This window comes from Mycteria americana, chromosome 1 (genome assembly GCF_035582795.1).
Source record: "Mycteria americana isolate JAX WOST 10 ecotype Jacksonville Zoo and Gardens chromosome 1, USCA_MyAme_1.0, whole genome shotgun sequence".
Taxonomy (NCBI): domain Eukaryota; kingdom Metazoa; phylum Chordata; class Aves; order Ciconiiformes; family Ciconiidae; genus Mycteria; species Mycteria americana.
The window spans coordinates 58,284,308-58,309,226 of NC_134365.1; the positions used below are offsets into that span (position 1 = coordinate 58,284,308).

The 24,919-nt window shown below is 49.2% G+C and overlaps 2 protein-coding genes across 3 annotated transcripts; one reads left to right on the forward strand and one right to left on the reverse strand.

Annotated features, from left to right (window-relative positions):
• The first annotated feature begins 850 nt into the window (after positions 1 to 850).
• SLC16A8 (solute carrier family 16 member 8) lies at positions 851 to 6,000 on the forward strand. The gene is made up of 4 exons (XM_075491676.1): positions 851 to 1,079; positions 1,592 to 1,735; positions 2,295 to 3,158; positions 5,501 to 6,000. Exons 1-4 carry the CDS (start codon positions 851 to 853, stop codon positions 5,893 to 5,895), a joined length of 1,632 nt encoding a protein of 543 aa, XP_075347791.1. The 3' UTR covers positions 5,896 to 6,000.
• Positions 6,001 to 8,534: 2,534 nt separating this feature from the next.
• PICK1 (protein interacting with PRKCA 1) lies at positions 8,535 to 19,820 on the reverse strand. Of its 2 annotated transcripts, XR_012775593.1 has the most exons (14): positions 19,675 to 19,820; positions 18,532 to 18,623; positions 17,649 to 17,760; positions 17,037 to 17,165; positions 16,847 to 16,913; positions 15,454 to 15,543; positions 14,966 to 15,019; positions 14,804 to 14,866; positions 14,323 to 14,456; positions 13,434 to 13,526; positions 12,390 to 12,440; positions 10,766 to 10,910; positions 8,904 to 10,499; positions 8,535 to 8,651 (listed from the first exon to the last, which is right to left on the reverse strand). XR_012775593.1 is itself a non-coding variant. In XM_075500869.1 (13 exons), exons 2-13 carry the CDS (start codon positions 18,570 to 18,572, stop codon positions 10,255 to 10,257), a joined length of 1,224 nt encoding a protein of 407 aa, XP_075356984.1. In that variant the 5' UTR covers positions 18,573 to 18,623; positions 19,675 to 19,820; the 3' UTR covers positions 8,535 to 10,254. The 2 variants fall into 2 exon arrangements, 1 of the variants encoding a protein (XP_075356984.1); XM_075500869.1 differs by having other exon boundaries at positions 8,535 to 10,499.
• Between the last annotated feature and the right edge of the window lie 5,099 nt (positions 19,821 to 24,919).

Sequence of the window (24,919 nt, forward strand, 5' to 3'; positions counted from 1 at the left end):
GGGCAGCTTAGCAGCCCCAAGAGCCACTCACAAGACATCCCCTTTAATTCCCTCCTTCTCGCCCCTTAGGCTTTTTTCCGGCCCCTCCGTGTAGGTACAAAGCCCTAATCTCTCTGGCATGCAAATAACCACCGACACCACCAGTTTGCCCTGCTCTCCCCCTTCACCCATTTCCCAAATCTGGCCCCTCGTGGCAGGGAAGGGAGGGTGAGGGAGAAGGCTGTGCACAGAGGCCTCCCAGAGGAAAGCACGGCGTGGTTAATGGACCTCCTGTACCCCACTGCTGGAGGTGTCTGTAGCAGGACAGGTCCTGGAGGGCTCCCAGCTGGAGCAGACCGGGAGGGGAAAGGCTCAAAGGAAGATCTTGGGAGCCAAGCAGGGTTCATGTTGCTGGCTCTTACCTCACGCCAGCCTGCAGGCAAGGCTGGATATGGAGCAAGTGGGGTGCTGCAGATCCTGATGCCCCACCACATCAGATGCAGCTCTCCAGACTCAGCTGGGAGCTGTGACCCTGCTTGGCTGCATCTGACCATGGGTTACAGACCTGTGGGCTGCCCCGAGCTCAGGGGGACCTTCACACCTCTGCCCAGTTGTGGCTTGACCTCGCACCCTGAAGCAATCCTGCCTTACCTGGCAGGATGAAGGTGCAGAGAGATGATGTGGTCCCCCAGTGAGGCTCTTGGAGCTTGGAGATGGTGGGCATGGAGAGAAAACTTGTAGTAAATGTTTGCCTGCTGTGCTCTTCTCTTCTTGCAGTGCCTGGAGATTTCTCTCTGTCTCTCTCTCTGTCTCTCTCTCTCTCTCTTGCCCTACGTCCTTCTGGTCTGCCTTTCCCCTCCCAGGCTAGACGATGGGGAGAGCTGACCCAGAGGAAGGGCAGCTCCCAGCTCCTGTGAAGCCCCCAGATGGTGGCTGGGGCTGGATCGTGCTCCTTGGCTGCTTTGTGATTACTGGCTTCTCCTATGCCTTCCCGAAAGCCGTCAGTGTCTACTTCAAGGAGCTTATGAAAGATTTCCACGTGGGCTACAGTGACACAGCCTGGATCTCCTCCATCATGCTGGCCATGCTCTACGGGACAGGTGATGCTTGGATATGCTTCCCCCTCCCCAGCTTGTGCCTTCCCCTCCCCTGCTATGGGCCCAGACCACGTCCCCGTGGGCTCTCCTCATGCTCACTGGCCCAGTCATGAACCAACATGCAGAATACAATTGTCCCACCACTTCTTTTCTAGAAATGTTCTGCATTTCATGTCCCTGTTTCCTCTGCCCCAGGAGACCTCAGGGGTCACCCTGCCTGCCTCTCAGAGAGTTGACATGGGGTTTGCTCCCATTGCTGAAGTGCTGCCCCTGTCACACCAAGCCCCTCTTTGTTCCCAGAGAACAGGGGGATGAAGGCAGAGAAAAGAAGAGGTCTCCACACCGCAGCCTCTCTCCCTTGGCCGGGCCCAACGGATGTGTATCGAAGCAGCCAAGCAGTGATCTCCGTCACTAGTGTTTCATCTTCCCTGAAAGCCCTGCTTGGGCTGGATGCCTCTTCCCAGTTGTCCTGTCTCCTTCTGGTCTCCTACTCTGTCTCCTCTGCTTCCTCCCAGGACCAGTATGCAGCATCATGGTGAACCAGTTTGGCTGCCGGCCTGTGATGCTCATCGGTGGGCTGCTGGCTTCCTCTGGGATGATCCTGGCATCTTTTACCACCAATATTATTGAGCTTTATCTGACAGCTGGCGTGCTGACGGGTGAGAGCCCCAGGAATTGGGGGGGACACAGACTTACCTGGGGAAGAGCCAAGACCATGTTGTATCTCCCTTTAGCATTCATTGCTATGTCTAGCGTCAGGTCTCCCCTCACCTATTCACACCTGCTCACAGAAGACATCTAGTCCTGAATGTTGCACCTGTGGGAGATGCATCTGCTGGGTCTAAACAGGCAGGGCCTGTGGTTGAGGGGAGAGGGACAGAAAAAACATAAGTGATGCTCAGTGATCATGGCAACTGCGGTGGCATCAGTATATAGTGGTAGCGGAGAGAGATAAAGTTCCTGTTTAAGGTACAGGTCCTGTCTAAACATGGCCACAGTTACCTGACTCAAATACACTTCAGGTAGACAGGCTGTTTTAGCCCATCTTCTCCAGGGGTAACCCACCAACATGAAGGAGCAGAGGCTTGTGAGGAACACATGAATCCCATCATGGGACTTCAGGACTAGGATAGTCTGTGGGGAGTTTTCAGCTTGTTGCAAACCACGTCTCATGTTCTTGCACTCCCTGTCTCCCTCCTGGCTCTCACCCTCATGTAGGTCTGGGTATGGCGTTGAACTTCCAGCCCTCACTGATCATGCTGGGCACCTACTTTGACAAGCGTCGGCCTCTTGCCAATGGACTGGCTGCCGCTGGGAGCCCTGTCTTCCTTTCCTCGCTCTCTCCACTGGGGCAAGTGCTGCTGGAGAAGTTTGGTTGGCGAGGAGGGTTCCTTATCATGGGGGGCCTTCTGCTTAACTGCTGCACTTGTGGGGCAGTCATGAGACCCCTGGATATGGGCATGAAGCGGAAGATGGAGAAAGTTCAGGACAAATATGAAGCCAAGGAGATGCTGCCCATAGGGGGGAAATCAGAGGAGGGAATCAGCACCATTGATGGAACCAAGAAAGCCAAGAAAGCCAAGAAGAAGCCCAGGAAAGGAAAGAAGCTTCTTGATTTTAGTATCTTTTCCAACCGAGGGTTTATCATTTACACTATTTCAAAGTTCATCCTGGTCTTGGGTCTCTTCGTGCCCCCCATATTGCTGGTCAACTACGCGAAGGACACAGGCGTACCAGACACAGAGGCTGCATTCTTGCTCTCCATCATTGGTTTCATAGACATCTTTGCCCGCCCAGCCTGTGGCATGGTGGCAGGCTTGAAGTGGGTCCGCCCTCACGTGGCGTACCTGTTCAGCTTCGCTATGCTCTTCAATGGCTTGACAGACATCTGCAGTGCCAGGGCTAGCAATTACACGGGGCTGGTCATCTTCTGCGTCTTTTTTGGCATCTCTTACGGCATGGTGGGGGCACTGCAGTTCGAGGTGCTGATGGCCATCGTTGGTTCCCAGAAGTTCTCCAGCGCCATTGGGCTGGTCCTACTTATCGAGGCTTTCGCTGTGCTCATCGGTCCACCCTCTGCAGGTAGGTCTCTTGCTGCAAAACACAGGTGATGCATTTGGCTGCCATTCCACGGTATTGCAGGTATTGGGCATGGGCACGGTACTTGAAGAAAGACCCTATTTCTCAACTTCAAATTTCCTCTGGAAGCTGAGATCTGAAGTGGGAGCTCCCAGTCTCACTCCATGCACCACAACACTGAATCTGAGCAGGGGCAGAAGATGGCAAGTGAAATTTTTCTCTCTGCTTTGCTCAGACATCTGAGCAATGGCAGGCATAGAGAGCTATCCGGAGTGGCTTGACTTCCAGCATCCCTCAGTCCTGACCAGTGGCACTTCCCTCTCTTTCATGCTGGCATCCAGGTCTCTGCCTTCACTGTGAATGTTGCATAAAATCATATTATGGGTAGGGTCAGGCACATGCTGCAGGCAAATCTTTGAGGGTCTTCAGTAGGACAAGGCGAAGGTCTTCCAAGTTCTCCTTGGTGTCCATGGCCTTTTGATCGGTGCTGTGAATAATGATCTCATTTTGTGTTGGCCCCAATTGCAAGGCACAGGTGTTTTGGTGTCAATCAAGTCAAAACAGTTGTATAGCCACCTGAGGCATTTGCTGTCACTTTTTTTTTAGGAGGATTAAGACACAGCTTCTCAACCAGTCTAGTCTAGGCCACAGTCCCTGGTAAGGTCCAAGCCCCACAAACAGCCCATAAACAGGCTGTTGAATGGGGAGAGACCCTTCACCCAAGAGGCTGGTGTAGATTACTGTTACGTGTCTGATCAGGTCTGAGAAAGCCAGATCATGCCAAAGGCTTATTTCCAAATGAAGTGTAGTTCCCTGCATGTGCGATTTGCGAGGAAGGGTCAGGGACACACCATGGACAAATCCCTGGGCAGGAACCACTTCATTGCTTCCTGCACTCCCTTCCTTCAGCTGTAACACGTGGGTTAGAGCCCATCAGTGAAGACCTCTGTGTGAATGATCTTTTCCCCAGCACATACCACCACTTATGAGCTAAACCTGCCCTCAGCAACTCCACCCAGCTCTCAGGTAAAAATTGGTGGCCAAGAGAAGACCTTCTTGATGCTAACAATAACTCGTGTCCCACCTTACAAGCTGTGGGGCAGTCGGCAGTCCCAGGCCAGGGAGGGTCAAGAAATATGTGTCTCGGAGGCAGCTGCAGAGAGATCATGGGGGGAGAGGGGGATTTAACAGCACCTTGCTCCAAGGAGCAAGGCACACCAGCGGGTGGTGATGGGGGACATCCCTTAGCCCTCCTGCCTCAGTTCAGCTGTGCCTTGGTACTGTGCGCACGCACAATGGGACGCAGATGGTGCAGGGCCATCGAAGAACGGTGTTGGGGGGGAGCTAAGTTGTGGTTCCCACCTTCCCCACAGGGGGACCTCTGCTGCAGGACCCCTGGTACGGGAAGCTTGAGTGTGCTGGCAAACCCGGCGGCTCGGACTCAGGGGAGCAGTGCTCGGCTGGAAGAAGGGGGTTGAACAAAGTGGCTTTGTTTGGGGTAATCCTCCTGAGCTGCTTCCCGCTCCTTGGGGCTGAGGGGGTTTGGCACAGGATAAGCTGCACACACACACACAAGCACGCGCGTGCACGCAGGCTCCTCGCTCACCATCCGGCTTGGGTGAACGGGGGCACATTCACCTGGGGAGGAATTCGCCGTGTGCCTCCCATGACTGCTCTGGGATGCACCTCAGCGTGCCCTGGGGATGGTTTCAGGCCATGCACCATAGCGCAGAAGGGACCGGGGGTCACATGCGCAGTCAGGAGCACGCAGGACCGGGAGGAAGCCTCCGGTCACCGTGGCCCCATCCTGACTGCAGCAGGGTGGCTGCTCAGTTCCCCAGCACCAAGGGCTGGGAACCCTCCCTGCACTGCCAGCCCCAGTGCGTTCAGAAGTTACATTGAGAACATCTCTTGGGCAGAGAAATCATGACGTGTGGGCCAACCAAGGGGATTTCGCTGCCAAAGAGATGTTTCTTTTCCTCCTCTGAATGTTTTCCTGACACGATAGCTTAAGAAATAGCAATGCCTCTCAAATTTTGTTTATTTTCTGAGACTGGGCAAGCCAAGTCCTCAGAGGCTTGTCTCACCTTGGCAAGAAGAAGATGGCCCACCACGATGCGAGACCATAACATCAGTGTGTCACAATTATTTAACCTTGTCCAAACAAGGGAAAACACCAACCCCGCACTCTTACAGTACAGGGTGATTTTAGAAGCTACTCAGGCTTCTTGCTCTTCCCTTGAGAAATGGGTCCTCAGGCAAATGTAGGTGTTGCCCACTTGTGCTGGGCTGTCCATGCAGGAGTGTGTAGGCTGAGACTGTCTCATTTCTTTTCCAACCATCAGGCCGCTTGGTCGATGCTCTCAAGAACTACGAGGTGATCTTCTACCTGGCGGGCTCAGAGGTGGTGCTCTCCGCTCTCTTCCTGGCCATGGCCACCTACTGCTGCCTGAACCGAAGGAAGGAGAAGGAACCTCCCCCAGAGGAGAACCCCTCTGCGGGCGGTGGGAGCGACACCGAGGAAGCAGAGTCTGACGTGCAGGAAGCCGAGGAGCACAGCAGCGACAACCACCAGCCGGCCCACAGCACCGACAACGCCGTGGTGGCGGCCAGCGAGGAGGCCAACCACGTGGCAGAGGAGCAGAGTGGGGAGGGAGGCGGCTGTCCCGAGGGGGACGGGGAGGTGTTGGCACGAGATGGCTGCAACGCTGACCAGACGGTGCAGAGGGACAGTTTTTAGCCAGGGCGGAGGAACAGGGATGTATAAAACTGGCCTTGTTTGCATGCACCTCAGCGTGGGAGGGTAGGTGGGATATGGGGTGGAGAATGTTGAGACAAAAGCAGATGTAAGAAGTAAGAGGGAGAGGTATAATAATAGCTGGTCCTTATGTACATATGTCCACATACCTACCCAGTGATATGTCTACTTGCATCCTGCACCCATGCTGGTACAACACGGGCTCAGAGCAGCCCAAACACCAAAAAGGAGAAAAAAAAAAAAAAAAAAATATCTTTCCTCACTTCCAAACCAGCCCTGGAGAAAGTCTTTTGAAGAGGCTGCCAAGGACTCTCCTTTTCCTTCTGCACTGTCACAATACAGAACACAAACAATTAGAGACTCCTTGTAATCAGATCTGGTACACTTTGGTCTGGTGTCAGTGTTTCCTCCGCCCCACTTCCACAGTCGGGATAGCAGTAGGTCTAGGAGGTGGTATGATCATAGCTATCATCCGGGCCACCTCCAGCTGCAGCCAGCACGCGGGTAGACACTGCATTCCCTGCAGTACCTCCCTCGGGCACTGCCAAACCAGTGGGACACCGGCTCTGACCACCTCCATCTGGAGCATCTTTTCTGGGCGGTGAAGCCAGGGCAGTGACACACGATGCTGCTTTTCCAAGTAGGGAAGTGCTGGGTTAGAGGCCACTGCTGAGGTGCAAGAAGAAAACAGCTAAGAAAGACTAATGCCATTAGGTGAGCAGCCACAAGACGGAGCCTCGCCGACAGGAACAGCGGCGAGCCAGTTTTATCTAGGCTGAAGTGAGTCCTGTTGACGTGCGAAGGGAACAACTTGGCCCCCCTATGGGGGTGGGGGTTGCAGGGCAGGTAAATAACCACGTCCCAGGCGATTATCCACCCAGCAGGAATGGCACCAGACGCATGTGTGTTTTCCTTTTAAATAGAGAAAACCCCCTTACGTAAAGGAATCAAAGGTAAGGCAGAGGGACAAGCCACAGTCCCTGGGTGCCACTAACGAGCGTGTTGGAGCACGTGGTAAGGCAGGCATGACCCCCTCACCCCGCTGCAGTGGTGGATTTCTAGATTCAGAGAGGACAACCGTCCCTGGCATGCTTAAACCACTCCTAATCTGCTTTAGGACTGGATCTTTTATAAACACCCCTGGCCAAAGCCCTTTCTTCCGGTTTCCTGAACTGCTTCACCTCAGAGGCCCTGGGCGAACCTGTGACTATAGTGAGGGATCAAAAACTAAGCAGAGGGCTACAGGGAAGGCAGCTCATGGGACCATCAAAATAGGTGTTTCATTCCAGACCAGGCTGACTACAAATTAACGGGTAATGGGTGAAGCCTGCAGGACTCATAAAGCCATTTAAACCCAGAGGGAGAGCGGGTACATGAAGGAAAGGGTTTCATTCTAGATGCTCCCAAGCGAAGAGTGGTAAATGATGAGCAAAATAAAGCTGCTGAAGAAGGTCAGTTTAAGAAGAGACATAAGAATGGGAAATTGGAGGGGAGAAGGTAAACCCCAGGAGGCTGCGCCCTGTCCCACCATGGCTAACAGCACCGTCGTTAGCTCCGACGGTGAGCCAATCACAGCGATGACTTTGGGCTTTTTCCTATTCAAAGCCACTTAGAAACATCCCAAATCAGACTAAGCACCATGACAAACCCCAGATGCAAAGCTCTGGGAGGATGTGAAGCAGCAGCACGGGTGATGGAACCCTGTAGGCATTCATTCACTGCTCTGCAAGCTTGTTCTCCCCTCCCCACAAGGTAAGATCACTGTTTCTGCTCTGCTCGACCAAGTTGCTCCGCAGCTCTTTCCCCAGCAACCCCAACCCCCTGTTCCCCAGGCCGGGTTTTCCTTATTCACCAATACCCCCTCCAAGAAGCAGCTCACAACTTCCCAGAGGTCCAAGGTCCACAGCATGAAAACAACTGCTCTTGTCAGCACCAGGCAGGTCACTAGAACAAGGTCCCCTCTGTTTCCTTGTCACCACTCAACATTTCCCACTAAGCCTCCCGCTCTTAAATCTTTTCACAAAAGCACATAAAAGCCCTTAGGGTACAAGATCTTGCTACAGACGGGGCTGTAAGATACCCAGACCTCCTCCTTCCTCTCCACCAGTCAGGTTGCAAAAAAACCTGGCTACGCTGCCTTCCACTTTGCGTTGTTGGCTTTCAGGCAGGCTCCGCTGAAGCATTTTCTTAACTGCTCCGTATTTTGGCCCAACAAACAGCTCTGAAAGAGGATCAGGGACTTAAGCATCAGCTCAAGCTTGTGATGCAACAGCTGAACTCTGTGGAGAAGCTGGCCCTGGAGGGGTTCAAGGATGCCACCAAGCAGCACTGAGGCAACTGGTGGCTTTACAAGGCTGGTGTTCCCCTGGGAAGCCAAGATGCAGAGAAGCTGGTATTACATGGAGGACTGGCCTTGCTACAGCATTTATAAACCTCCTCCTCTGGAAACCTGTGCTGCAGTGACCACCGCAGCTTGGCACAGAGATTAGCCACCAGTATGAGCAAGAAAAAAAAACGGCCAGCACATGACACCCATCTTCCCATCATTATATTTTAAGATTAAAACCAACGGAGGATGGGCAAATAAATCTCTAAAGAAAACCCATGAAGGACAGGAAAGGAAATGTCACATTTTTCTTTATTAGAGACAACAGTCAGTATATCAGAGTCCATTTAAATCTTCCAGAGCAGCTTGACCATGGATGGCTTTCTTCCAGGCACCCACAGAGATGACAAAACTCCAAAAACAAATCAAAGAGAAAAAACAAAATAAACATCTCCATCATAAATTAATGCCCTTACATAACTTCTCTCACTACTGCTAGACTGTAATGACAGAGAAGTCAAAACCCTTGCCTCCGAGAAGCACACCACTCCTGGCAGCTGTGCTGCCTGCTAAATGAGAAAGTGATCCCATCTGCATCTGGGATCAGCCCACAAGGGTGGAGGGAGAAGAGAAAAGGAAGGAGGAAAGAAGCAGCCTCACTTACCTCGGTTTTCCTTTCCCTCCTTCCCTTGTGCTGGGAAATGGGATGTTAGCTACTGCTTCTGGCTGGCCCAGAGGCAGCACAAAAAGGTTGCGCAGAGAGGAGAGCAGGGGGTGGTATGCTATTCATGCATGGCACTCAACATCTCAAAGTCTCTGCCTACAGGCCATGTCTTCCACTCTCCATAAGGCTTCCTGTCTCTCCTCTCTAGTTTAAGGATGGAATATCTCCTTTGCCGTTCTAAGGTGGCTCCTCCTGGCACCTGCACAAGGAAAGAGCATGCAGGACTGGCTGCGCATCCTCAAGAAGCACATTTGGTTATTGTCCATCGCAAGGAGCCGCAAGAGAGGAGAATGATGGAAAGGAAATGCATGCAGCTTTGCTGTTATTCCCAGGAACCTGTCTGCCTCAGACAAGTACGTTCACCTCAGCATCTCTGCTGAGTAGGAGGGCTCCTTCCTGAGCCAGGTTCCTCCTTCCCACAGGGAAGGGCTGAGCCACATCCTGCAGGATTCTAGCCCTGGGGTGTAGCTACGGAGTGTGCAGACAGTGCCAGCTGTGCAGGAGCTCAGGGACTATGAAGAGGATGGTAGCCAGGGGAAGAGACTTCCAAATCTTTGCAGCAGGGCTGGAGCAGCTCAGCATGCCAGGCAACTGATTCCACCAGCCCCTGCTTTGAGAGCTTCCCCCAGCCCCTTGGATGGGGGGGGTGATCAGATCACATGTGCCACCACCAGTTCTAGGCATCAGTTCGGACTTGCTCCTATTTCTTAAAAACAGTGGCACAGAGAGATGCGGCGGTGGGAGTGATCATCCTACAAAAATCAGTGCTGCAGCCCGTGGGGACAGATGGAAGAGACAGAGGAAGCTTAAAACAGGCCAGAGAATGGGAAGCTTGAAGACAGTGAGCAGTGGGGTGAAGAAAACAATGCTGGTGCTAACACTTTCCCATAGCACAAGGGGAGGACAGAAGGGCCTGTTCTTGCCATTCATAACCATCTCCAGATGTTTAATTGGCTTCCATGTGCCAATGCAGAGTGGTGCATCCCACACCCAGCAGTGTCCTGTCTGTACACAGAGTCACACGGCGGTGTGGTAGGGGATTTTCCTCCCCACACCTCAGTACCCAAGTTGGGCAGAAGTCTCTGGAGGAAAAAGGAATATCCAGGCAAACAAGCAAGGGAAGAGAGAGGAAAGCAGAGGTTGGTCCCAATCCAACCAGCCACCCCCACCCGAAGCAGAGGAGGAATCCCAGGCTGGACATACACAGAAAGTCACAGAGGATGAATTGCCATGTGAAATACATGTTTTTGTAAGAGTCTGCAAAGTCTTTCTTCCAGCCATGCGGGCACGCTCAGGCATCATCAATGAGCTTTTCACCATTTGCGTCCTCTTTCCCGCTACCCTCTCTCTCACTTCCTCCTTCTTCTTCTTCTGCCCCATCCGTGTATGTGTCCTTCTGCCCATAGTTGAGAGTAGTGCGGGCAAGGTCCACCTCAATGGGAAAGACATCCGCATCTCTGAGCACGGCATAGCAGTCGTCGTAGTACTTGGACATCGTGGAGACAAAACGCTGGAGCTGGAACACGATGTCTTGCACTGTAGTGGAGACAAGTTGGGAACAAATCAGGTGAAAACCCCCTTCGCAAGCAGAGCATGAAGGCTGTGACCAAGCCTCCCTCGCCAGTATTAGTTACAGCCTCCTACGCATTAATCCCTTTTGGCCTCTGAGGGTGGATGTCACGGGCACAGCCGCAGACGGGTTCTTCAGCAAAGATTTCTGAGCTGAGTCAAAGGAGGAGCATGAAGGCCAAAGCCATGTCTGCCTGAGCCTTTCAGGTGCTGGACACAGCAGTGGTACTCACCATGTTTCTGGTCCAGGAGCTCTATTTTCTCTAGCACGTCCTTCCTCATCTTGGCAAAGCGTGTGCGAGCCTCCTGCCGGCAACGTAGGATAAGGCGGTATTCATAGTTCCCAGTGCTGACCCGGTAGAGGGGTTCACCCAGAGCCTGCCAAAAACACGGCGCTGTTTTAGAGACTCCCACAACAGTGCTTGTACACAGAGTTTGCCTACCGATGCAGACTCACAATGACCTTGGGTTATTACAGCCCTCTCAAGCTCACTGGAACTGCAGTCAGGAAGCATGAAACATTAGGAACACTGAGCCACGTCAACAAACTGGCAGTCAGTGGGGCCATTTTGAAGGCCAAATACACGCCAACCACGGTAAAGTAAAGCATCACTACTAAGCAAAGACAGAAGGACAGGCAACTTTCAACCTAGCATGGAGAAGTGGACTGGCTTTTTATCTGAACTGTTAAGACAGGCACCATGAACAAACAAGTTTAGGGTCTGAGGGATATATTAATTTATATCAATCACACAAAAATTTCTGCCCTCCTCTGCAAGCTTCGCCCTATATGGATTGTGTAACATATTGTACATCTACATAGGGAACCCTGTGGTATCTACAACTATCCGGGCACAACGCTGGAAACCAGTAGGGAGGGACCTATACGTTGTCCCACAATACAGTTTTGAGAGAAAAGGGTTAGATCTGTCAGCAAAACAGAATTCTTCTCTTGCACCTGTAAACATAACATACATAAAAATCAGCGTTACGGACTATGGCTTGGTAATGCATGCTGCGTGCGCCAAAACCCAAAGATGTTACTCTGCTGGGCAAGACTGGGATTCTTTCCTTCCCATTTAGCAGGAAAGATAGAATTAAATGCTGTGTTAGGAAGTTTTAGTTCTTCCTGGCACTGGGAATTGGGCATTCAAAAAATTCAATCCCTGCTCTGAGATCAATACCTAGGATAAAACAAGATCTTACTTTTATGCAGGGAAACTGGGCATGCAGGGGACAACTTTAGCTATCTTAAACAGAGCTGTTAAGGATTAGTTGTAAAACTCTAAACCAGACAGCAAACTATTACTGGAGAATGTTGCCAGTTTTTTTTAAAGTATTCTGATTTTAAATTACCTATTTTTAGGAAAACCCCTATTGTTAAGAGAGATCCTTTAATCAGTTTTCCTCAACTACAAATGCAGCTTTCACATGCGTTTTGCTAGAGAAGCTAAACCTCCATTTCTCAGAAACAAGTCAGAATTAATGATAAGCTGCACACTACACACAAATGGAATCTGTGAAGATAACACCTTAATCCTCCTTACACAAGCTAATATTACTTAAACACTGAGACAGGCAACCACCGAGCAAAGAAGCTGCAGAGGAGATGTCTGGTCCCTCTACTATTCCACAGCACCAGTGATTCATGACAGTTATTGGCAGTGTTTCCTAGGTAGCATTTAAGGATCTCCAATTTCCAATATGTTAACAACAAATGTGTGTAATTCTTAGGATGTATTCACTAGTTTGGGTGCACACAGGCACAGGAGCGCTTTTGCAATTACTAGGCAGTATGCATAGGGAAGCTGCAGAAACAGAGCATGCAGTTGTCATTGCCACAGTACTGGTACTCACAATGCAGCTGTACTCTTCATCATCCATCTCTTTGACTTTCAGGCAGTAAGACTTTGCAGGATTAAAAAAAAAAAAAAAGGGCAAAACAAGAAGGAAATATTAAGAATTAGAAGCAATTTCACCATCACCCACAGCCACAGGGTTGTACCATTTCAAGCCTTCCTTCAGTGCTGCAGCTAGGGACACTGGGGAAAGCACAGCGGGATCAGAGTATATTAAACATCCCAGGTGGAAAGAAAATCTATTTAGAGAAAGATATGGAGAGGAAATGGTGGGGGAGAGAGAAGGCGTTTAATGTTTATATTACAGGAACAAATACTTCAGATAAGTACAACCCAGTAGAAGAAAAATCCTGTGTTCATCTACTGTTTGGGAAAACACAGTACCAGAAAAGTATGAGGAGGGAATAAGTAAAGAGGAAAAAAAAAGATTAATTGTGGGAAGGATTGATGTGGGAAGAGATGCTGACATATTCACTTGCCTTAGCGCTGCAGCTCTGAATACTTCTCTCAACTGGTAAAAGGAAATAGATTCCTACAGTTATAGAACAGATGCACTTAACAACCCTACCCTTTTTGGGTGTAGAAAACAATGGGTGAGTGTAATGGAGGAGGAAAAAAAAGGCATGGTCTAAATGAAAGCAAATATGACTTGACAGTTGTTTACTTTGGCTAAAGACTGACTACCCAAAACTACCTGAAAAATATGGACTAGAGAGCTATTTAGGGGAGTTCAAGAGCATAAGTTGCATAGGAACTCTTTAGAAATAAATTAGGAAATTAATTCGGTCATGTAGAAAATAAGTTATCTGGATTCTGGGAGATCTTTCTTACCAGTGAGAATTATTAGGTTAGAAGCAGGTGTCTGAATCTGAGTAATCTGGCAGTAGACAAAGAATTGGAAAAAATAATGCATTCCCGCATGGATTGTGGAAGGATGGATATGTGATCGTATAGGCTATATGTAACTTTCAGGCTATGATTCTATGAAACTTAATTTCAACCAGCACTAAAAAAAAAAAAAAAACAAAAGCAAGCGGCTCACCAAATATTCAAACTTGACATCCAGGTATTTTTTGATAGTCAGCCTTGTGTCAGGAATGGCTTTATTCAGATACGTATTCAAGTCAGTAAGCATCTGCAAGGGAAACATCCTGTTGCTGAATGTAAGACCAAAAAGCATGACTACAATTCATCAAATGCAACCTTCTAACCAGCACAGGTCATGAGACTGCCTCAAGTTAACTCTTTTTTGAACTAGAGCATATTTGAAAGAAAATGTTTAATCTTGACTCAGAATTGCCATGGTTAGAGCATCCATTACTGTCACTGGCAAGTGGTTCCAGTGTTAGAAATGCATGCCTCACTTCTAGTCTGAATTCATCTTCTTTTGACTCATCTTGTTTCATTTTCAATTGGTCCTGGAAACCGCTCTCCCTGATTCAAAGGCCCATTACTCATGTTGTCCATCCAACATGGCATTGAAAGTGGTGCCCAAATCAACATTTAATCCTCTCTTTGCTAAACTAAGTGGACAGATGCCCTGGAGACTCTCACTCAAATATATTGATTGAAATCCTTAAACTGTTCCTGGTCTGCTTATTTAAACTCTTTTAAATTTAGTGATATCTTTTAATTATGGGTACCAATATCAGGGAAAGGGCTCTAGGGACTACACGGATCAAAATACCCCCTCATCCCCAAAAGAAAAGGAGAGGAATATACTCATGTGCAAAAGTCAAAGGGAAAAGATTGTTACATTCACCACATTACTTCTTAGGTTCTTTATGAACAGAGTTCCCTGAAGGAAAGCAGACAAAGACAGTTCTTCCCACAATGAATGATTTATAAGACCACACCATCAAAGACATGCTTCTGTCTTTCTAGATTCCCCTCTTCTCCAGACCCTTTACTCCTACGGTTAAATTCTTTACCGGCTTAATTGTTTTCAGAAGGTGAATCCCAAACTTCTCAATGTTGCGATGGGCATCAGCAAATTTCACAAAGGCTTCACTGGCAGCTGGTTGTGGCTCCCGCACTCCAATGACAGAGAAAACGTCTCCAAATGCTGGATGAGGGTAATAAATACAAACAGATGAAAGAAGAGGTTGACCCTGGAGAAGAATCTTGCCTCCAATGTTACAACTCCTTCCCATAACCTTGCAATTAGCTGGGGAATGATGCTACATATTCCCTTAAGCCCAGAGGTTGGCAGGGCATTTCTTCAATGTCTCATGTGAAAGATAGGGCCTGTGTTAGCACCGTGATCGCTAATGCCAGGAGAGCAGCCCTTCCCAGCTCATTTCTGCAACACTTAGTTGTCTTTGAGTGAGGGAATCGCGCATCTAAGTACTGACTAAAACTCCTGAAACTGGAGGTCAAAGATTTCTGCTTCCTTCTCTCAAGATTCTTTACCTCTGTGTGTCTGGGATAGCTCAAAGAAAGCCCTGAGAAGACTCTTGGTGTGCTCTGTCAACCCTGTGATGGAAGCCAGAAAAAACATTTAAGTCATTTCACTGAAACATAACGGAGGCATCCTTCTCTCCCATCTGGTGTCTGATGGAAGACACAGTTTACCTTTGTATAACTCTGCAGTTCTCTCCAGCTCCTCTAATCTCTTCACTAGTCCATCTAAAAGGAAACAAGAATCAGAACACAGAATTACAACAGGACATGGTTAAGACTTGACTGACTGGAAAAACACCAGTTTCATATTTTTGGTTCAAATTTCTCTCACCTCTGAAGCCTGCCCCCTGGTTCAACACGGGAAACTTTTAAAATAACTGCCAACTAGTTTTACAGTGCGGCGTTATCACCTATCACCTATCACCTATTCACTAAGTGGGTCCCCACTTTAAATTAATTTGACCTTAGCTAACATTTAAATGGCCTCAATGACAGGATATATCACTCAGGAAGGACAGAAGCAATCACAACAGTGAGGTATAGCAGAAGGAAAGAATTATGAAAGAATAATGTGGAACATGCAAGTAACTATAAAAACCTGGTAAGCACTAGAGGGTTAAGTGTTCCCTTAAGAAAATGTCCTCCTGGACAATACTTACCATTGCAAAGTATGGCTCGGCTTAACCCCAGGGCATCCGCTGTCCCTGAGCTCATGTTCTCTACCAGTCGATGCTTTACCTTCTTCAATACTAAAGGCCAAAAGAGAGTTGCAAACCAGGATCAGGGTCATTTCTACGGGCATGAGAAGCACACTAGCATACTTTACCACTTTCTCAGGCATTGAATAAACGGGCCATTCTGAACTTGACTCACTCTTGAGGTAGTAAGCAGAAAAAGAATACCATAGAAACTAGATGTTCAGTCCAGCCATACATGGCACATCTTCTATTTTCTGTCTGTTCTGCTCTCACATCCTATATACTTCAATCAATAGAGCTCCAGCCCTTCTTTTGGAAGACTATTCCAATAAATCACTTTGCTATAAGCTACCTATCATGATATTTGGAACTAAACTTTGCTTCTGCTACTTGCTGTATTACTTCGACTGAAGTCAGGAGACAAGGCTGAAAGCAAGACAAATAGGTTTTAATGCTCAAAGTTATCCCTTTGCTTACTTTCATCTTTTGGATCTTAGTTAAACCCTTTTGTCACCCTTTGATGGAATTCATTTCTGTCTTTGGTGGTCATACCCTGCAAATTACTAGAAACAATTATGCCTTCTTTGCAATCAGATGATTCAGCTACATTTATTTAGAGGCAAACTTGCAGGGGTGCCAAGTGCCTGCCCAAGAACTCAGCTGGAGCCACAGTGTTCAGCATCTCTGGAAAATACCATATTCTCACTGTATTTCTGTTTCCCCAGAAATCCAGCTCAGTCCTGAACCCCTGTCAATTCATTATCACCTTAATCACCATGAAAAGAAAAGAAAGCAAAAAGAATAGATAGATTTTTTTAGGAAGGTGAGAAAGGTAGACCATGTAATGGAGACAGCTGTGTAGGCTTAGGTCAAAACACACACTTTATTTTAGAAATAAAGCCTCCCCCCACTCCTATAAAATTTATGGTTGTACAAAACTCAGTGTAGATAGGTATTTCATCACTGTTCTCCAAGCTGAGAAACTGCAACCAGTGTTTTTTGACAGATGCATTTCTGTGTACGGCTGAAACTCTCAATAGATCAGCATAACTTACATGTATTAAAAATAAATAAATTAATTATCTAGTTGAGTTTCATCATCCGTGCTAAACACAGCACAGAAAAGAAAGCCTCCCACAACAACAGTCAAGCCTCAATTTAACTTTCAAGACTATTTCAAGAAGTCAGGGAAGGGTTTTTTTTAAACCTGTAATTCTCTTTGACAGTATCCATATGAAAATGACTGAGTTAAGAGGAAGAACGGAACCAGAATTTTACTTTGCTTTTAGCTGGGATAAATCTTTCACCCCTCCATGTCACTTTAACACTCTAGTGTGAAAGAAACCAGTCTTACCAATATCCAAAGACTTGCCCTGCTTTGGGTCGGCCTGAAGCTTGTTGTAGTGAATCGTCACTTCTCCCTGTAGAAAGAGCAAATCCAAAACTGCTGTGCTGGAAGCAAGTAGCAGTGGCTTCCTTTACCAATGGACAATAAACCGTAAATGATGACCCAGAAGCTCCAGTGGCCCCCTCCTACCTCTCACCTTTACCACCTGTATCATCTTAGCCACCTCCACCTTGGTCTTCCCTTTGACAGACTTCCCATTCACGCCTGTGATTTCATCACCAGCTGCTACGGTGCCGTCCAAGGCTGCTGGAGTGTTATCAAATACCTAGCGGAGAGGAGAAAGAGCACAGGTAGTCTGGAATCTAGAGGAAGAGAAAGGTGATGCAAGGCTGAAGAACAAAAAAGGGACAATCACATTCCTCCTATTTAACTCGGTTGTATTTTGTTCACAGTGAAGTCGCAGTTTTTCCCCTTTCCTAACTAAGAGGTGGGCTGATCATCTTCTCTCAGGAAGTTCTTGCCTCCAGGACGTACCTCCTCAAGCATAGGATTTCTTGAGGTTGAGAATGTCACACCATTCCCCTGTGAATTCTAACATGCTCTCCAAGGAGAAGGATAATTTCAGAAGTCTTAATTTAATTCTTCCACACCTATTAGGTACTAGGGTAAGGAAATCTTACTCACTGGAAAGTGAGATGATGTCTCCCACTTTGAGAAAAACAAATAGCATAGGACTCTCCACGCTTTCCATCTCTCAGGCCAACACTGTTTTACAAAGATGGTTTATTCTTCTTCCCCGAGTGCCCACCTGGACAATGTAGAGACAGGGGCAGTACTGTGCTCCTCCCCCAATGCTGATCCCAATCAGGTTCTGAGAGTCCTTCTTCAGGGTCACTGTCCCAGGTACAGTGGGGATCCCCCTAGAATGAGAAAGAGGGAATGAATAACTGGACACGGTAGGCAGAGCTGCATGTGTATGAAACAACTCTGGTGTCTGAGGTGATACAAACTGAAAACATAATGGGCACTGCACATTTGAATTCATCACATTATCTCTGCCATTGAGTCTATCAGCATGGGCCAGCAGAAAGGCCTTCTGGGCTATCTTTTTTGAGACTGCATGCATGGGAGAGACACCCTCATCCATCACTAGGCACTAAGGAAACACTATCATGTTTTAGAGAGTGTTTAATCTGCTCTTAGTGCTGGAGCGACAGGAAAACTTGCACAGCATAAATGAGATGCAAGACAAGTGCTGCATGTTAAATTAATTGCTAATCTCATCAAACCTTTTACTTACTCGGGAAATGCCAGTGTTCTCCTCCTTACAGACCTAAGGAGTCTAGAGTTTCTCTCCACTTCTTCTTGCCTCTTATTATCTTTACTCCATTATAAATATTCTTTTCTCTGGCTAAGGTCACTAATTTACAGATTTGTCAGCACTGCTTTGCAATCAGAAATGCAGGGTAGTAATTGCACAGCACCAGAAAGCGTTCTCCTTTGCTCACCAGCACAGTGATGCCTCATCCCCAGTCCCCAGAGGGAGCAAGAAATCAGGACTGAACAGCAAGCCTGACTCTTCAGCACACAGCATCAGGAGCAGGTAAATTTATCCACTCCCATTAGGTCTTGGCTGCAAAGACTATTTCTATTCTTAGCAAAAAACAGGAAAAGACAAACAAAACACTCACAGTTTATCTTCTTCAATATCATAGTCCAAATCTGCAAACATTGTTTTGGTTAAGTGAAGCCTGTTCGCCTGAAACTGCTTATTCCAAACGCCCTGGGAAGAAAGAACAGAATAAACCCCAAGAATAAACCCAATAAGCTGCAGAGAATCAACCCGTCACCCTTGTTGATCCCCTTCTTTCTTTTTTTTGAATGTCACATCGTGGTCTCTGTTCTTATATCAAAGATGAAAAACACGTTAAGTGTCTCTGATTCTCTGCTCTGAATAAGACAGGAGAAAGTCCTCGAGTCTGAATGCTGCATGTTTCAAAACCCACACACGTGCAGTATTCCAAAGCACAGAAGAAAACGTGGTCCTTTCTGGAAGCCGCTTCTTCACATGCTCTGCCTGCACCATGGCTGCTGAAGATATTTACAGTTTTATCTCCTGCATCTATTAAACATCTCCATCTTGTTCTTGACTTCATAGCAAGTTATGCCACTTTTTGATGCTCGTCTCCTATCTCGGGAGGCTACGCAAAGCTTTTCGCAAGTCATTTTCACAAAAAGCCTCATTATTTCCCCATGCACAAGCCCCTGTTTCATTTTCTATTTAATTAGCAGACATGTTTTGGTTTTGCTCATCCTTTGGCAGCACCAAAGGCACGGTGATGCTGCCCGCACCGCGGCAGCAACCTCCCGAGGCGGTTACCGCCACATCCAACCCCACTGGCCGCCAACAGGCGAGGGCTTCGCCGACAGCTCGCCATGCCGCGTCCCTCCTGGCAGCGGCCTCGCACGTCAGGCACAGCCCTTTGCCGCTGCGTGGTGCGAGGTCTCCGCCACCTGCCACCCTCTCACCGGGCTGGGCCCGGGGGCCGCGGGGCGAGGGCCTGGCATGGGAAGCTCGGCGTTGGGCCCTGACGGCGGGGTCTCCCGGCGGCCCGAGGCCTCAGCCCCAGCCCACAGACCCGGGGGGGGGGGGGGGGGGCGCACCGGGCACTGGCCTGGCCGTTTTGGGGGGAGTCTCCCTGACAGGGCCCGGGGGGGTGGAGCACGACCCCCAGCCCCTTCCCCACAGAAACCGTCGCCGGGGCAACCGCGGGGGCGCGGCCCTGAGGGGCGGGGGTGGGTGGGTGTATGTGTGCGGGGGTCCCGTGGCTCACCGGAAGTGGCCGCCTGGCGCGCGGCCCCCGCCGCCACCTGCCGCCCGGCGCTGTCAGCCCGCCGACACGTCACCGCCGGGGACGGTCCGGAAGCACCCGAGAGCCCGGCGGAGCCCCGCCCCCTCCGCTCGCGCCGCGTTGCCATGGGGACGGAGACCCGCGGGGGCGGGGCCAGCTCGCTCCTGCCGCCATCTTGAGAGCGGCGCGACCGCGGCGCTGGCGGTGTCGCCCCGGCCCCGGCCCCGGCCCGGCCCCGCGCTCGGGCTCCCCCGGGGAGGGGCTCATCGGCCTGAGGGGAAGGGGCCGCCATCCCTCCGCCCGGCCAGCCCCCTCCGGTGAGGCCGGTTCACGGAGCTGGGCCGGCGGAGAGCTGCTCTTGGGAGAAATTGTCCTCCGGGTGTGTCGTGTGCGCCCCGCCCCGCCTCGAGGCCTTCGGGCCCCTCCGGCCACCACGGCACGCAGGGAGGGAGGGCTCGGCAGTATGGTGGAGCGAGGCCTGCAGCCTCCAGGCCTGGTTTTGGGCTACGTCCAAGTCTGCTTTAGGTTTCTGAGGCACCCCAGCCATCGCGGGGCACCAGGGGGCAGAGCTTTGGGCTCAGTGAGTCGCAGAGGGGAAGCTGCAGTGGTGGCAGCAGCTGAGGAAGAGGATGGGAACTGCTGAGTTGAACAGATTTAAGTGTTTCACGGCACAGCGTGAAACAGCAGCGCCATGGCTTGTCCTACTGCTGTTATTAGTAGATCGTGGTGACCTGTCAGCTGTTCAGTCACCAGGAGGGGCACCCAAAGTGTGCCCATCTTGAGGAAAAGATGCTCTCTTGCACTTGTCACCTGGAAAAATACAGAGCTCTTACCTATGGAAAGTGATGTACCCTGTACAAAAACACTGAGCGTTGGCCTCCCACGGAAGGGAACATTTCAGAAAGACATTTGTGAATGTGAACACGTCCTGGACTGATGATTCAGATGACAGCAGGGACACAAAGAGCTTTGAAACTGGCTGGCACAATTGCCCCTACTGCTGGCAGGCCAGTGGCGACCTCTGGAAGCAGTGATTTGGAAGCCAGTCAGCACGGCTGTATGCAAAACCACCGCACTGCCATGTGTATGGCAGGATTGCCAAGCTTCTGCACATTTTGCTTCTCTGTGATGTGTGTGGGGGGTAGTGGTTAGGTGTTCAAATGAATTTTCTGCCTCCATCAAGACAGCACCATCACTGGGAAAATGCTTTGATTTCCCAGAAGAATGCGGCTGCCTGTTGCATTATGTGTCATCTCTTCCAGCTGCTGCTGGCTTCTGAGCCATTACCAGGCTGCCAAACCTGACTTATTGACGCAGATCAAAAAAAAAAAAAAAAAAAAAAAGGCACTCTTTGAACTGAAAACTCCTCCGTGACCAGGAACAAGGACTGGCTGATGACAATGACCTCTCTTGCTGGCTGAGAGGGTGGTTAGTGTTTGCAGTGTGCAGCCCCATGAACCTCTTGACTGCATACATCAAAACACTGACTGAAGCCACCCACAATGCTGGAGTACAAGGGCAAGAGTGTGTTGTTAATAATCACTTTGAAGTCCTGGGTCTAAGAGGTGATTTATTTATGAGGGGAAGCCAAATGAGAAATGCAAGTCCTTCAGGTAGGAGCTCTCTGAAGACAAGAGATTGACATCCTGACCCTGGACGCTGACAGGAGTTTTACATCAGTGAAGCGCTAGAATTGATGAACCAGGCCCTGATCTCTGTACGTGAGGAGCTCGCTGGGGCTCAGCAGTACAACAGTGCTTGACTGTGGCTGAAGATGATCCAGCGAAGACAGAGCCAGTCTCTTCCCAAGGCTTTTGCACAGCAAGAGGCAAGGGTCGCAAGTTGCACCATGAAAATTCCAGTTAGATGAAAGGAAAAAAAAATTAATGTAAGGGTGGGTAAGCACTGTTGCAGTAGCTGAGAGAGGTGGTGGAATATCTGTCCCTAGAGACGGTAAAATGTAACTGGACAGATGCTGCGATGCTGTGACCCCCAGAGACCCTGCAACATCTGGAAACATTTTCTTGTGTAATTCTCTTTCAAATTCTTGGATCAAAACAACTATCCATAACTTTCTTCTTAAATACTTACTTTGAAATACATTTTTTAAAAAATCTGTCCCCCTGTCCTCCTCAGAGCATATAATATCGCTATTGACAACTGGGGGTTAACATATTTGCGATACAGTTACATTGCAGCCGCCACTGAAGTCCAGTCCCTGGCTAGCTGGGCACTGCCGAACTTAGAGGAAACCCTGCATAACCCTCCCTAAAGTTGACAGTTAATAGAGACAAGAGCTGATTAAGCAAATGTCACACAGCAGATCGTCGGCAGAGGCAGAAGTCAGGCCTGCTGTCTGTGCCATGCCATGGCACGACTGCTCCGTGCAGTGGAGAGTCCCACACTGTCCCTTTGCTGTCTCCTGCTTCGTGACCGTGGGCTTTGCAGGGTCACCCCGTGAGGAGGTGACCACCAGGCCAGGCAGCTGAGCTTCATTTCTAAGGGGGGAGCTCCACCGTGTGGGCACTGCTGAGAACTTCTGCTGCAGGAAGGGCCTTCTGGGTTTGCAGAGGTGGGCTATTTCTCCAATTTTACTGCAAGGGGAAAAAAGTTTCCCCCACACCTAGGAGAACACCTGCATAACATAAATCATTGCTCAGAGCTTTGTGCATGGCTGGGCAACAGACCAGTTAAAAAAAGTACCAGGACCTTGTTTCTCCTGGGTCTGCTTCTGCTGCTAGAGCTGCAAGGGGAAAAAAAAAAAGGGCAGTGAATTTCTCCTTTCCTGGCAGCTCCTGCCATTAGAAAGAAAGAAAGAAAGACAAGAGGCAGAACTAGCCTGGTGTAAAAAACCAGACCTGCTGACACTGACAAGGCCAAAACCTGTAGGTCTGATGTGCCTTGCTTTTGTGCCGCTCCAGTGATGTGTGTGCATTATGTATGTCCTTCAGTATGTCCCTGAAGCATCGGCCTTTGTATGCATGTGCTGACTGACCCTGCCTTTTGTGTACAGTCGCTCCAACATGTCCAAGATCGATTGGATTCTCTCTGAGTGAGATGGAGAATGAATCTGCATGTGCCCTAAAGCCATGTCTGTCTCAATATTAGAAATCCAGCCAATTGCCTCCTCCCAAGGGAAAAAGTAATGAATTACTGATGAAAATGGTTATCAAAAATTAAAAAAAAAAAGCCTAGCCAACGTGTAAAAATATCTCAGGAAGCTGTTCATTTGCAAGAATAGGTTTGATTAATTGCTGTATAAAAAATCTGAAATGCAGCTTTATCCTGAAAAGTGGGCTCACTGCTTACAGTCTACCAATACAGCTTGGATCAAGAGGGCTCAGTCTGCAAGTACAGACATTTTTCCACCCCCAAATAGACAACCCATGAAAAGTCAGCCCAGGCTCTGAGAGTCAAACTCCCTTCTGCTTGTCTTTCATCACATGTAATAACGAGTCCGCAAGCAGATCACACGTTGCATGACTAGTTAGCTTCTTGGCACTCAGATGCATTTATCTGTACTGGGTCTGGGCTGAATCTCATGTTTCTGGCTGCTTTTCTGCTACTGTTGTCAGCATCAACACAACTAACGCTGAGCTAACATCCTCCTTGATTGCTGTCCCTCGAGCCATGTTGTCTGTTTTTGGGGGAACTTTCAGTGGGTAAGTGTGGGGATTGTATTCCCTGCCCACCGCTCCACAGCCTGCCTGCCCTGTCCCTGCCCCACTTCTGCTGGGTGCTCCAGACCCCTGCAGGGGCCTCTACATGGTACAGGTGGGGATGGAGGTGGTGGTGGCCCCATTGAGGTGGAACAGGGGACAGTCATATGCAGGGGTGGTTTATCACACGCTGAGGTGGGTGTTTACTGTTAGCGCTTGCATCCTGGGGCTACCAACTCAGAGAGGAAGGGGTGAGAAACATTGAAAACATGGCTACAAATGACCTGACTGCTTGTTTCCCAACCTGTACATCTTATTGCTTCTGCATTCAAACTCTTCCCAGGATGAGATGTACCTTCAGTTCATTCTGACAAGCTGGAGATATCCTTCCCCATGGGGTCACCAAGCTCTGAGTGCTTGCCCCATAGAGTTTCAGCAGAACACAGTATTGCTGTCCTTTGGAGTTCAGGTTGACTTAGTTTGGATGGTGAAATTTCACATTTTTGGGGTGAAAAGCAGTATTTTTGTGCATTGATTAATTTTTTTCTTTTGTACTTTTTTTTTTTTGCTGGGTGTTTTAATTGTCCTTCCTCTGAAATTTCCTGCATTTAGGATTATCAGAAGCTTATCCAGAAGGAAGAAGCCTGGTGAAATGGACAATGCTCCGTGGTAGATGCATTGTATTTCCACATGCACCAAACGCATTTCACACCCCCTTGAATTTGTCGCCACAGATTTCTCCTCCTAGTCAAGAAGACAGGTCTCAGGAGCATCTGTTCTTACCTACCACTAATATACTACTCAGTGCTGACCCCCGGAAGGTACAGCTGTTACCTGTATAAAAGCATTACATGCAAAGGCAGTATTTACAACCTGAAAAAACAGCGATTTAAAGCCTAATGGGTTTTCTGAGACCCTGCAGGTGGAAAGCGTGAGCCCTGGCTTGGCTGATTGTTTTTAATTTATAAGGCAACTTTCAGCCTTTCCACATCAGGGGCATGACCACATGCTATTGCACAGCCCAGGAGGACTGCCAGTCTGGTGAGGTGCTATCAAAGCTTGTGGTCCTTGGGTTGAGCCTTTGGGGTGTTGAGTCCCACAGTGGAATAGCGACGGGGCATATGGGGGAACCACATCTTGTAAGCAGTGGCAGAGTGGAGAGTGGGAAACAGGCAGAGACTTGCCCTCATTATGCATGGGTCTAACATGCCCAATTACCCCATCCTCTCCTCACCTCTGCAATGTAAAAGACTCTTGTTGAGAGTGGTCATAATTCACGGTGAACACCCTGCCTCCCCCTCACTCCCTTCACACCCGCTGCTCTTCATTTTCCTTCCAGAAAAAAATGAGTCTTTGATGAAATGAAATGGCTCAGTCAAAGAACCCCTCAAATGGTTGGGGACCCCTGCACTTGGCCACCCTTGCCCACTTCCCAGCTCTATTTCTGGCTGAGTTTGGAGTTTAAGTGGGCTGACCTTGTGCCCTGACTGCCCCGGGGGTCAGTGATGAAAGCGGATGGAGGCTTCACAGTCAGGTCTCTTGTGTGTGACTCTTTTGTTCCCGGGACA

Coding starts and splice junctions, on each gene's coding strand:
- PICK1 (XM_075500869.1), bottom strand. CDS start 18,572: ATGTTTGCAGATTTGGACTATGATATTGAAGAAGATAAACT. Junction 13,527..14,322: donor TTCTGAAAACAATTAAGCCG/GTAAAGAATTTA, acceptor TTTCCCTTGCAG/ATGCTTACTGACTTGAATAC. Junction 12,441..13,433: donor ATGTCAAGTTTGAATATTTG/GTGAGCCGCTTG, acceptor AATCCTGCAAAG/TCTTACTGCCTGAAAGTCAA.
- SLC16A8 (XM_075491676.1), top strand. CDS start 851: ATGGGGAGAGCTGACCCAGAGGAAGGGCAGCTCCCAGCTCCTGTGAAG. Junction 1,080..1,591: donor GGCCATGCTCTACGGGACAG/GTGATGCTTGGA, acceptor GCTTCCTCCCAG/GACCAGTATGCAGCATCATG. Junction 3,159..5,500: donor CATCGGTCCACCCTCTGCAG/GTAGGTCTCTTG, acceptor TCCAACCATCAG/GCCGCTTGGTCGATGCTCTC.